The 13,271-nt window shown below is 34.3% G+C and overlaps 1 protein-coding gene across 5 annotated transcripts in view; it reads right to left on the reverse strand.

The window, feature by feature from the left end:
• Positions 1-230: 230 nt before the first annotated feature.
• The window catches only part of ZNF654 (zinc finger protein 654), a 91,145-nt gene continuing 78,104 nt past the window's right edge, over positions 231-13,271 (reverse strand). For 4 of the 5 annotated variants that reach the window (XM_036850327.1, XM_036850324.1, XM_036850325.1 and 1 more), the window contains 2 exons: positions 6,961-7,102; positions 532-3,591 (listed from right to left, as the gene is read on the reverse strand). In XM_036850327.1, coding sequence (XP_036706222.1) covers positions 1,114-3,591; positions 6,961-7,102 — 2,620 coding nt within the window. In that variant the 3' untranslated portion in view covers positions 532-1,113. Of the gene's footprint in view, positions 3,592-6,960; positions 7,103-13,271 lie in introns of all 5 variants that reach the window. The other variant, XM_036850326.1, reaches the window with a different exon arrangement.

The following is a 13,271-nucleotide window of genomic DNA, read 5'->3' on the forward strand; positions in this document are numbered from 1 at the left end:
TTAATTTTAAATGCTGGCATGTCATTCATTGAACTTTGACCTAATCAATCATCTGGAAACAAGGTACAATCTTTTACAGCTAGGATGGTGATAAACCGTTTTACTTTCATCTTATCAATCAGTTTCTAAGTAATAATAAACCAAACAGAAATGGTTCCTTAAAGCATGTTTGACCAGAAAGGAGGACATAATCTGATTAGGCATGACAAGAAAACAAACCCTATTTGTGGAATACTTTTAAGTTGTTTATTGTAAACCATCCCCCCCTCTCCGTTTTTTGTAATGGGTTTTTCCCTTTCTGTAAGGCCATAGCTGGTTGTTCTTTTTGACTAGTTGCCTGCATATGTTTCTCACATAAGCGAAACTGAACATGCTGCTATTAATCATCATCGACTTCTTAAAAAAATGTGGTTTTTCTGGATAACTGGTACTTTGGGAGTTTTGTAATAACCCTTTTGGAGTCTAAACCAGCACATCTCCTCTGTGAGTTCATTCTAGAAAATGTGCTTTGTCTTTATCTTTAGTAATCCAAGACCGCTCTAAAATTAAGGCCATCAGGGAAATAGCAAACTGATGATGCATTTTCTTGTAGTGCTTTTTGCACACTACTGCTTGATCGACAGATCGTTCTGAAACATTTTTATCAGGCACCTGTAAAACAGAACACGTCTGTTAATTCATATTTATAGATGTTCATCTAGTATTCTAAGTTAGATTTCCTGTTTATTTATACCCTTACTCATTTAAAGAATATTAATATTAGTAGAAAGGCAAGCTCTTCTTTTGCTCAGTTTTATTTTTCAATTATTTTCTGGTTCTTTCTTATTTTTGTTTTTGTAATAGAGGCTCAACTTGGTTTACATTTCTGGCATGCAGATGAAAAACATTTCCATCATAATTACTTTGTTTTTAGATCTCTTATTACATAAAACTTGGAATGAAGAAAAGCCTCAGATACAGTTAAAGAGTATGATCCAAAAGTATAAAAAAACTGTGTTCAAGTTCTGGCTTCCACAAGTTCACAGGTGTATGCCTATGCAAATTACTTGTGAATGTCAGTTGCTTGATCTATAAAACAGGAATAGTGATAGCATCTCATGGTGGTTGTATGGATTAAAGGAAATAATGTATGGGGTAGTGCTTTATTACCTGTGTTATATAAATGTTAATTTTTTTAACCTTACAAAGATCTATGGCATTTTCTATTTCTACAGATATACCTGCTGAGAAGACAGAAGACTTACTTTCATCATCTGAATCAAATCCAAAGAGTGTCTGACATTTCTTTTGTGCAAGGTGAGCCTCAAGTGCTTCTGCATTACAGTAGGTGGTCAGGCATTTGCCACATCTTAATCTTTTCACTGATTTTTTACAAACGTTATCTTGATCAGAACAGGCATCTACCCTATCAGTCAGAAATTTTCTGCGTTTTGGCATACTAAGGTACCGTTCATCAAGGTAACTGGGAGGCAATGGTCTGACATATGGCTTTGTTAAAATTAAGCCATATGAAGTATGTTCACTCGTCTGATTTGGTTTGGAAGGTGCCTGAGGTACTGGCAGGGTACTGTGTTCTTGTGGTACAACACTAGGTAAAATGGAACCGTTTTCTGTCCTGATTCTATTTGTATCAATTTTCAAAGCAGGATCTGAGGAAACTAAAGGTGTTTGCTCTATTCCACTGTGTCCATTGACTAAATCACTAATACTACAATTATTTTCAGAATTTGGCTCTATGTCAGGCATCTTTTGGTCTGTCAAGCTTATATCAGAAACAGTGTGATCAGAATGTTCATTTCCATTCTGAACTAAACGGTCTGTTTTCTTTTCCATACTTTCTATACATGTCTTTGGTTCTGTAGGATCTTTCCTTGATTTGCTAGTAGAAACTGGTAGACTAACAGTTTGTTTCTCATTACTAGATGAGTCTTTTTCCTGATGATTAGATTTTGAGTCTGTAAGAACATCCCAAAGAATTGCTTCACTTGGTTGTGCAGATGATTCTGGTGTTTTACTTAAATAGTGCTGAGCTTCATGTTCATATAGCAGAGGAAGATCTTCAAAAAGCTCATGGCATTCTGGAAAACTACACTGAGCTTGAAATATCCTGTGACTTTTTGTGTGCTGAGCAAGTTGGACTGGCAGCTTAAATGACTCATTGCAATTAAAATGCAAACAAAAGTACACATTTGGATAGCTGTGTCTATTAAGGTGATCTATAAAATGTTGAGAATCTTCAAATTGCCTTTGACAAAATTTGCATTTTCCTTTGCTCCACTTCATTACTGTTTGCCGCACATTTAAATCAGTTGGATGTACAGTCCTTGCATGCTTATTTAGAAATCCAATTCTTTTAAATATCCTGACACAGCCAAGAGCAGGGCACTTAAAGTTTCCTTCTTGATCTGTCGCATATATGTCTTTTGGATGGCACACGGTTCCATTGATTTTATGAAGTACTGAACTTTCCTGATTCAGGTCGTAATCATCTTCTTCATAATCACCTTCTTCGTCTTCTTCCTCCTCATAGTCATCCACACATACAGGTAATGGCTCTGAGACATTATTTAAAGAAGTATCAGGATTGCCATTTTCAGTAATATTTTCAATAACATCTTCCGATACACTTCCGGGAATTTCAATGAATTCACCCACATGTGAAGGGATGACATCTTTGTTTCCATCACTGGAACCGGTAATAGTCTCTACTTCCAAATCCTTGTTATCAGACTTCCCATTTTCAAATGAAATGAAAGTATCAGAACAATTTATTTCTTCCAAAGCAGGATTTTCCTGATCCTCCTGTTGAGCTGCAGCAAGTTGCTGTCTCTGTATTTTCTTAACATGATTCTTTAAATGCTTCTGCATAAGTCCTCTGTTTCTAAATTTTCTACCACATATCACACATGAAAAACTGCCCTTTTTCTGATGAGCCTGGGCATGCCTCACAATGTGACCACCTAGAAATTCCTTGTTACATAACATACACCGATGCCTTGGGACATTGTGATCTACTTTGGAAGCATTAAGAGCTGTGAGGTTTTTCTTTGCATTAATATGACCTTTTGGTTGCACTCCAGATATATCATCAGGATCAAGCTCTCCAGTGCTCTGATCTGTAAGAGAGTCAAGTCCTTCATCTAAACCTTGCTGTTCCACTGCCTTTTTTACATTACCTGTAGAATTTTCCAGTGTACTTTCATTTAGAAATCTAACTGCTGATTTATCACTCAGTAATGCTACACAGTTTTTCTTAATCATTATGAAGTTCCAGAATTCAGGATCAAAAAACAATCCCTTTTTCAAAATTGGAAGTAATTCAAAACGAACACGATTTTGAACACTACTTGTGCCTTCATTATATTCTTCATCTGGACGTTTGTAGAGCTCTTCAACAGTATGATAAGCTTCCAAGGAGCGCTCAAGAAAAAATATTGAGAGTGCACAAATCCTGAGAATCTCCAAATCATTTGGCAAAAAATGTGCAATTGTTTTATAAATTAGACATTTAGTTTTGGGATCATCATGAAGGTCTAGCTGTAGAGCACAACCACATATTTCAACACAAATTTGTAAGCCTTCTTCTTCAACCTGTAAAAAGAAAAATATTACTGCTACTTTTTAAAAAAAAATTATTAACACTTACTAGTTTATCTTTTTAAAATATTGGGTTGGCCAAAAAGTTCCGTAACATCTTACGGAAAAACTCGAACAAACTTTCTGGCCAACCCACTACAACTCTGAAATGAAAGCTAAATAAACACAGTATTCTAAATGTGCAATTTTCTTCAATGGGTAGCCATGTTTAACTACTTTTTAATATACAAATAAATCTTTTTTAACTTGAGAATAACCTGGAAAAGATAGTGTTTTAGCTTCCAATTTATTTAGTTTTCAAGTCTGACAAGCCCTACTGACCATAATACAAAATGCTTCATAACCTTATGGTTCTTAAAATATAAAATGCTTCATGAACTTATGGTGATTCAAGTTTCTTACATATCTAGGCCCCTGTTTTAAGGTACCAATCTTACGTTCTGTGGCAGAAGGGTTAAATTATATGTATTTAAAAACATAGTTATCAATTTTTGATGTTAAAAAAATACCAAAGTAAAAAAAAAAGAACTGCTTATGGAAACTCTTTCACAAAGCTGCACTAAATAATATTACTTATTGTACTTATTAAGTGACATGATTTATCCAAATAAGGGGAGAAGTATAATCCACATGAAGAAGGCAATTACAAACTTTCCAAATCTAATAAGGTATCAGAATAATGAACCTACTGGAAGTTATCTGAAAAGTATTCAAGCTTTGAAACTTTTACTGATGACTCAAAGATAACGGCATCAGCTTTTAGTTGGGAATTTGTTGTCTATCCACCTTAATTCAAGTTATAAATAATGCCTCTAGAATGATCTAAATGCTTGTTTGAATAGAAAGAGATAAAATAATAATATGTCTTTAACAGTTGTGTCTGTGTATCATACTGCCTGCATATGGTATATTACAGATGACAGGGAGGAACACTACCTTGCCAGCCTCATGTCCTCTTAGTTCCTTACGTGCTATGCAACCCTTACTTACAGTTCCACAAGCAGACCTTAACTCTGCATATCACTTAACCTCGCTGGTAAATTCCTACCCATCTCCTATTCATTCTTTGAGAATCAGTTCTGCCTTGAAAGTTTTTCTGATTCATTCTGGCCCCTGCCCTGGGGTAGAGTTAAAAACATTCGCTATTCTTTCCAGTGAAAATAATTTATACTTATTTCTAAAAAGCATGTAATATTGTTTTATAATTGTCTATGCCCCTACTTCTTGACTTGGAATTCCTAAATCACAGGGACAGTATCTCATTTTTTGTAGCCTTCTGAGGTTAACATAGGAGTTGGCATACAATGACCTTTGAATAAATGTTTGCAGAATGAATGAGATCAGATATATTCCACTGATTTAGTCTCCTCCTATAAATCCACCATTTCCAGCTTGGAATCCTTTTCTGAATTCAAATTTCTCATTTCTATAATTGTCAGTTATAAAACCTACCTAAATTTTCCAGATATAGCAAATCCAAATCCACTGCTTCAAAACAATTCATTCTCTTTGTCCAATGTTCTATCTACATCCTCTCTTTCCTCATGAAATTATAATGTACTCACAGTTGCTGAGGTTTAAAAATTTCAGGATCATCACAAAAGGGAACAGGCTACTTTCTTACCTGAAAGCCTTTAACAATTCCAGGATATTTATGGACTGACATTTCAGTTTTTAGAGTAGCATTCAGTCCCTTTAGGGTCTATAGCAACCCCACCCCCAACCCCACAGAAACTAAACTCTTCGATTAGTTTCGTCATCCACACACGTCCCCGTTTCTGTGCCACCCTATTAATGCCACTGGACAGTTGTGAGAACCAAATAATAGAATGAGGAGAAGGGGCTCTGTAAACTACAAAATCCTCTACAAATATTAGTATAATCCTTCTCTATCATTTAAAACCCAGCTGAAAGCATCTTCCTCTGTGAAGGCTTTTCAGATATGCTATCTGCAATGTCTCCTTCTGAACTCACACAGCATTGCCTGTGCCTCTTAGCACTGAGGCATGGGAATGATCTATTCCATCAGATAAAAATGTTTTTAATAGAGTGTGTAAGAAATTAAGCACATTTTAAATATTTATTTCATCTTTGAATTTTTCCTCTTATCATGTATTCTTAGGTTGACCACACATGTGAAAACGAGAAAGCTCTATGATAACTGGCTGAACTTCACCTATATTGTAAATTTTCTATAACAAAGTCTCTCGATTTTTGGTACAAATGAGAATCATATGTTAAAAAAACAGAGATAGATAAATATTTTTTAAAAAGTTTTACAGGTAATTCTGATGTACTTCAAATATTAAGAAGTATTCTATAGCATAGTTTGTTTTTTTCCCTGTTTTTTTGGTGGGGAGAGAGGTTAACTTTGACAATGCATTTAAATGACATTTCACTCTTTAATAATGAAGCTATTAATGCAGTTAGCAAAATAAATAGGAAATAAAACAAAACAAAACCCTCGTATATAATGCTTTTTATCACGGGAATATGATCACTACATGGTCATACATCTAATGAGTGATGTGATAATGAATGTAATAAGTGCATAAATATGTAAAAAAATTAAAATATATTACTTAATGGATGCCTCCTTATATATTTAAAAGTAACCCACATAAAGATTCAGTTAAATGGAGCTACCTAAAATGTAAGGTAGCTTTATCTTTCCTATCTTTGTATTCAAAGTTCTGTTGATACTTGAGGAGAAAAAGTAAAAAGATCTGTAGGATCTACTTTTATGTCTATGTAAGAATCACATGTAGAATTGTACTCACTTGCCAGTGGCCCATGAAAAACTTGCTTCAGAACTATTTTTAAAAACAGGTAATGGGTTTTTACTATTATTTTAAGTAAACACTTTAAAAATTTGTCCTTAGGTTTCAAAAATGTCTCAGAATTCATTATTCATTTTTACCTAAACACCAAACGTAAAACTATGAACTGTATTTCTCTATGATAGTGAACAGGTATTACCTATAGTTACACAAAGTTCATTTGCAAATTAGTTAAGATTCTACATACAGGATTTAGAATAATGTTAAAAGTGCCAGGCTTATTTAATTTTAAGAAAAGAGATAAAAGCTTCATATGGAAGCAGTTGTTCCCATACTAAACTTTATGTAACACTAAATTTTTTTTCTCTTTTTTCAGTTATTTTCATTTATGCATACTCTTTGTACCATGTTGGGAGTTTGAGGTGGTGGGGAGGGGAGGGTATAATATATGGAGAATGTGGCCTTAAAATCCTCCTTTTCTTCAATTACATGATCAAATAAATTTTACCACAAGAGATTCAGGTTTCAGTGAACTGTCATTTAAATTTAATTTAAAATGAAGGGATAAATATATACTATTTACCTCATCTTTAATGATTTTCATGAAAGGAAATATGACTCTCACATTAGTTGCTGTTCTTAAAAGCTGGTAGCATTGATCTACAAAAACTTGTTTTGAAGGATTAGACTTTAGCTGAAGTTTACTCCATATGAAAATCAACTCCCTGTAAATGAGAAAAAAAGAGAAATATCAAAAATACAGTTTATTCAAATACAGACATTAGCTGTCTTTCCCTGATTCTGTAGTGCCCTGGCTGGGATGTATACAAAGTGGGTGTAAATGGACATTAAGTTAACTTCCAAGCTACTTCCGCTACCTATTTGGGACTAATAGAAGCTAGGAGAAAAGGTGAGATTAGAAATTGCAATTTGCTGTATGGAATGCATTCTAATTATATGCCAACAAACCTAAGGCATCTCTAGTACTTGATCAAAACAAATTCTAATCTCAGTATACCAATATTAATGATATTGCTTAAAAAATTTAACTTTGACCTTTAATTAATACCCACTTGCAAATTTAGAAATCAATGTTGTAGAATTTCTGCAAAGAAGAAATGGTTCATACTTTTCAATCTATTAAGATACCAAAAGTACTACAGATTAAAAGTGTAAGTATATTATAGTACTGATTCTGAAATTTTATGTTTTATATCATCTACTCTTCCATTAAGATGTAGTATTTTAAAAAGACAAGCTATGGACCATTTAAAGTACTTCACAGGTAGATTCTTTTCTAAAATGTGGCCAAGGTTATTAGATGAACAAGGTAGGAGCAGTGGGTTTTGAGGCAAAGGAAATCATAAGATATAATTGTTACATTTGGATATCACATTTTAGCAAATTAGAATTCCTTGAAAAGTGTTATAAAAGTTACATAAAACATCATAATCTAAAACGTATTAAAATAATTGATGAAAATGTTTAAAAAAAAAAGTGATATACTGAGAATGTACTTTGAACCCAGCACATACAGCTATTAAATCTAAGGACAGCTTGACTACTATCATGAAGGTATGCATACTCTATTTAGAGAGACAACACACAACACAAAACAAAAAATGATGGCAAGCAACACAGAAAGTAAAACCAAAATTCCTCTTCCATTTCACACTAGCTGTGTGGGTGTTCCTAAGTTTCCGTCCACCACTCACTTTTTTTTTGCACACATATTCCTTTGGAAAGCTCACCAGGTTTCACATCATGTTCCCAAATCTCTAGCTCTGACTTCTTTCCCAGTTTCCATAACTGGATATTTCAACTGAGATTGGTTTCTATCACTTTAATCCGTTTAGAACAAATCAAATTCCTGCAAAATTGATTATCTTTTCCTAGATCAATGACACTAAACATTCCTCTAACCTGTCTGGTTCTAACCTGCTTGTTTTTCATAGTCTTTATATTTTTATTATATTTTTGCCCACAGTTATATCATTCTTTCTCAATGCTACCACGTTAGGCCCTTTAATTTTCCATATGTACTTCTATAGGGGTTGCTAAACTGATCTGCTTCCAGCCTCCCAGATTATTTCATTTAGTACTTGTTCAATATGCCTTGTGGTGTTAAAAGCAACAGAAACATGGGTTTTGGTGTCAGAAGGATCAGGATTTGAATCCTGGGCATTATTCTAGGTTGGTTTCCTCAGTGTCAGTTAATGTGCTTCATTTATTCTCATTTTCTGTTGTGCTGATTGCTCTACTTGGAAAATATTTATTTCTAAGATAAGCTTATCTTTCAGAGTCCATATCAAGTGCCTCTTCTTCATGAAAACTTTCATGAATACCCCAAACTAAAGTGATAACTACTTCAGAACAGATCTTCTCTCTCTTATTGATTTAATGCCTTTCATATACTTCCTTGTTTATAAGTCCTGTTTCCCCAACTATTAATACATTGTAAATCTTCTCAATGACACATTATATAGTGGAGGTAGTGAAAAAGAACAGGAGATTGGGAATAAGAGACCTACATTTCAATAGGGCATTACATACCAACTGAGATGGTACTCCCCAGTTCACAGTGAACCACCATTTTCTAAGAACAGCCCAAATACGCAGGGTTGGAACCTCAGTAGCCATGCCTCCTAAGTGACCCTCCTCACTCTCCTTAAAATATTAATTCAGGGATGGGAAACTGACCCCAATTAAGTTGGTCAGAATCCCTGGAATGTTCTCAACTCTAAACTATGAAGCCTGGGGACTGTTGGCATTCTTCTGGTCTGCAACAGGAAAGACTGAAGCCAAATGGCAGAACAGAGATACTTTTAAAAACCCCCAGCAATCTCAACGTCCCTGTTAGCAATTATCTTTGAGGACCACCTATAACCCTGCCCTTTCTGTGGCTCATGTCATACCCCAGTATACATTCAATAAATACTACCTTTTCCCTGAACTAGTTAGACATAGGATGTTATCACTTGGAAACTGACTAGTATAAATTCCAACTCCATTTTGTTACTAGCTGTGTGGCTTTTATCTCTTTTATCCACAGTTTTCTTATACATAAAAAGAATTAAGAGAAATAAGTGAAAACACCTAAGGTGAAATGTCTGGTATATACTGATGTTTAATAAATTGCTCAGATAGTCTTCTTTGTGAAGACCAAAGGGAAAGTTTAATGAAGCTTATGTTTTCCTTTCCAAAAAAGGGTCCTTAAAAAAGAAACAACATAGCACTGATTTGGTGTACAAACACATTTCCCAGGTAGCTAACTGCTAATATAACCACCAAGTTATCTAGTTGCAGAGAGACTATAACAAGGTCTATAGCCACCCTTACCACACAGGTTTTTTTTCATACTATACCCATTTTATAGTAAGTAATGTTTAATAGCAGAGGCTGCCTGGGTTTGAATCATTATTTACTAGTTGAATGGTTTGGGCATAATATTATCTACCCCATAAGATTGCTGGAGTAAATGAGATAATGCATATATAAAGCAGAGACTAATGGAAGCACTCAGCAAATATAAGCAGCTGCTATTATTATAATATTCTTATTACTATCGATGGTGAGAGAACTGGATTAGCAGCTGGCTTCATTGGCTTGAGACAGAGCAAAGCTGGACTGTGATCAGGTGTTGTCCTCAGAGAGGGGAGATGCAGAGTGAGCGGAAGAGCAAGATGAGACAGACAACACGGACCTTATAAGCGGGAGAGAATCCGGCTCTTGAAGTTACAGTGAAAATCAACTTTTTCGGACCCCAGCACTCAGAAATATAAAGGAGGGAGGTAGAAGAAATAAGAGGGCAGGCGATCAGAACTCAGCCTACTCAGAAGGAAGGACAAAGAAGCAGGCTAAAGATTCCTTTTCAGTTAGGCAGCTGGGAGTCACACACCCAGCTTCTATTCTTAGAAGGTGACTGTGGCCAGGAGCAGGAAAGATAGGCACTGTTCTATTTTTAAAGTTCTTCCCTAAAGAGTAGAAATTGGTTAGCCAAGAGAAGAAGAAAATAAAATGTTTTCCTGGTCCTTTTTGGTTTGTTTATACTTGATTCCAGTTTATTTATGAGTGTGTTAAAATGAAAACAATGGATATTCTGTTTAAATAGTTTAATATAGCCAAGGGTAGAGAACATTCCTATCACCATAGGAAAAGAAATACTATAATAGTAATGACTATATCCTGTTTCAAAATAACCACATATCAAGAAATGATAATACTTTGAAACTATTTAGAAGTGTATGTCTTACCATCGTCTCCTGATCCTCTCCTCTATTTGTAATTTCAATTTACATGGTAAACTTCTGAATAAAAATTTGTATATTCTAAGAGTACAGTCCCATAGAAGATAAGTCCACTAGTTTCTAGACCCAGTTCTATTAATTAGCTATTTGACTCTATCTCTGAATCTGAAGATTTTAATCTATAAAATCTATAATATATTAAATACATTTATCTTTAAACCCCCTTCAAGCTATTGTTTTAAGTATCTAAGAACTTAAAATTTGAAAGCATTTATTAAAAAATGTTTATAGCCCATATCATTTCATATTATGATGTTAGGCACATGAAACCTAGTTTTCTCTTAAGAATTAATGACATGTCAAAGTGGTAGGGTTTTTTTTCTTTTGTGTGTGTGTGCGTGTGTACTGGGGTAGGGGAGGCAGAAGTTACTAGAATATTTTCTAATTATTATTCATGATTTCATCTAATAGCACTTAAGGGTTGGTACTAAAAATACTCTCAAACCACATTATAAATTACATGATTGCTAGATAAATTTGATGCTTCATAATATTCTGCTAATAATTTTTTTTTCTGCTAATAATTTTTAAGTGGTTTTAAAAATGCTTAGAAAAACTAATAGTCACATAATACCATTTATATTAGTGTCCCCAAAATGAGTTACTTAGGTATAAGTCTAGCAAAATATGTATAAGATCTACATGAGGAAAAAATCTAGCAAAATATGTATAAGATCTACATGAGGAAAACTACAAAACTCTGATGAATGAAATCAAAGGACTAAATAAATGGAGATATATTCCATGTTCATGGACAGGAGGGCTCAATATTGTCAAGTTATTAGTTTTTCTCAACTTAATCTACAGATTCAATCCCAATCTAAATCCCAGCAGGTTATTTTATGGATATGGACAAACTGTTCATGTGGAGAGACAAAAGACCCAGAATAGCTAATACAATACTGAAGAAGAACAAATTTGGAGGAATGATACTACCCGACTTCAGGACTTAATATAAACTAACATAATGAAGACAGAGTTGTACTGGTGAAAGAAGAGACATATAGATCAATGGAAGAGAACAGAGAGCTAGAAATAGACCCACATAAATATAGTCAACTGTTCTTTGACAAAGGAGCAAAGGCAATACAATGGAGCAAAAGATAGTCTTTTCAAGAAATGGTGCTAGAACAACTAGACATCCACATTAAAAAAAAAGAGTCTAGACACAGACCTTACACCCTTCACAAAAATTAACTAAAAATGGATCATGGTCTAAACAGAAAACACAGAACTACAAAACTCCTAGAAGATAACATAGGAGAATACCTAGATGACCTTGCGTATGTTGATGCCTTTTTAGATATAACACCAAAGACATGATCCATGAAAGAAATAATTGATAAGCTGGACTTCATTAAGATTGAAAACTTCTCTGTGAAAGACAATATCAAGAGAATTAAAAGACAAGCCACAGACTGGGAGAAAATATTTGTAAAAGACTCATCCAAAAAAGGACTGTTATCCATAATATACAAAGAACTCTTAAAACTCAACAATAAGAAAACAAACAACCCAATTAAAAAATGGGCCAAAGACCTTAACAGACACCTCACCAAAGAAGATATACAGATAGCAAATAAGCATATGAAAAGATGCTCCACATCATATGTCATCAGGGAAATGCAAATTAAAACAACGAGATACCACTACACACCTATTAGAATGGCCAAAATCTGGGACACGAATAACAAATGCTGGTGAGGATGTGGAGCAACAGGAAATCTCAAACACTGCTGGTGGAAATGAAAAATGGTACAGCCACTCTGGAAGACAGTTTGGCAGTTTCTTACAAAACTAAACATACTCTTACCATACGTTCCAGCAATCATGCTCCTTGGTATTTACCCAAAGGAGGTGAAAATTTATGTCCACACATAAACCTGCACACAGATGTTTATAGCAGCTTTATTCATAACTGCCAAATCTTGGAGGCAACCAAGATGTCCTTTAGTAGATGATGGATAAATAAACTGTGGTACATCCAGGCAATGGAATATTATTCAGCACTAAAAAGAAATGAGCTATCAAGCTATGAAAAGACGCAGAGGAACCTTAAATGCATATTACTAAGTGAAAAAGGCCAATCTGAAAAGGCTACATACTGTATGATTCCAACTATATGATATTTTGGAAAAGGCAGAACTATGGAGATAGTAAAAAAAAAAAAAAAAAAAAAAAAAAAAAATCAGTTGTTTCCAGAGGTGGGGGCAGGGGTGGGAGGGAGAGATGAATAGGCAGAGCACAGAGGATTTTTAGGTCATACTCTGTATGATATTATAGTGATGGATATATGTCATTATATATTTGCCCAAACCCATAGAAAATTAACACCAAGAGTGAACCCTAAAGGTAAACTGTGGACTCTGGGTAATTAAGATGTGTCAATGTAGGTTCATTCTTAGTAAAAAATGTACCATTTGGTGAGTGATCTTGATAATGGGGGAGGAAATGCCTTTGTGGGGGCAGGGAATATATAGGGAATGCCTGTACCTCCCTATTTTTTTGTAAAACTTAAAACTGCTCTGAAAAATGAACTCTTAAAAAAATTTAAAAATAACACTCTAAATTTAATTTAAAACATAAC

This window comes from Balaenoptera musculus, chromosome 4 (assembly GCF_009873245.2).
Source record: "Balaenoptera musculus isolate JJ_BM4_2016_0621 chromosome 4, mBalMus1.pri.v3, whole genome shotgun sequence".
Taxonomy (NCBI): domain Eukaryota; kingdom Metazoa; phylum Chordata; class Mammalia; order Artiodactyla; family Balaenopteridae; genus Balaenoptera; species Balaenoptera musculus.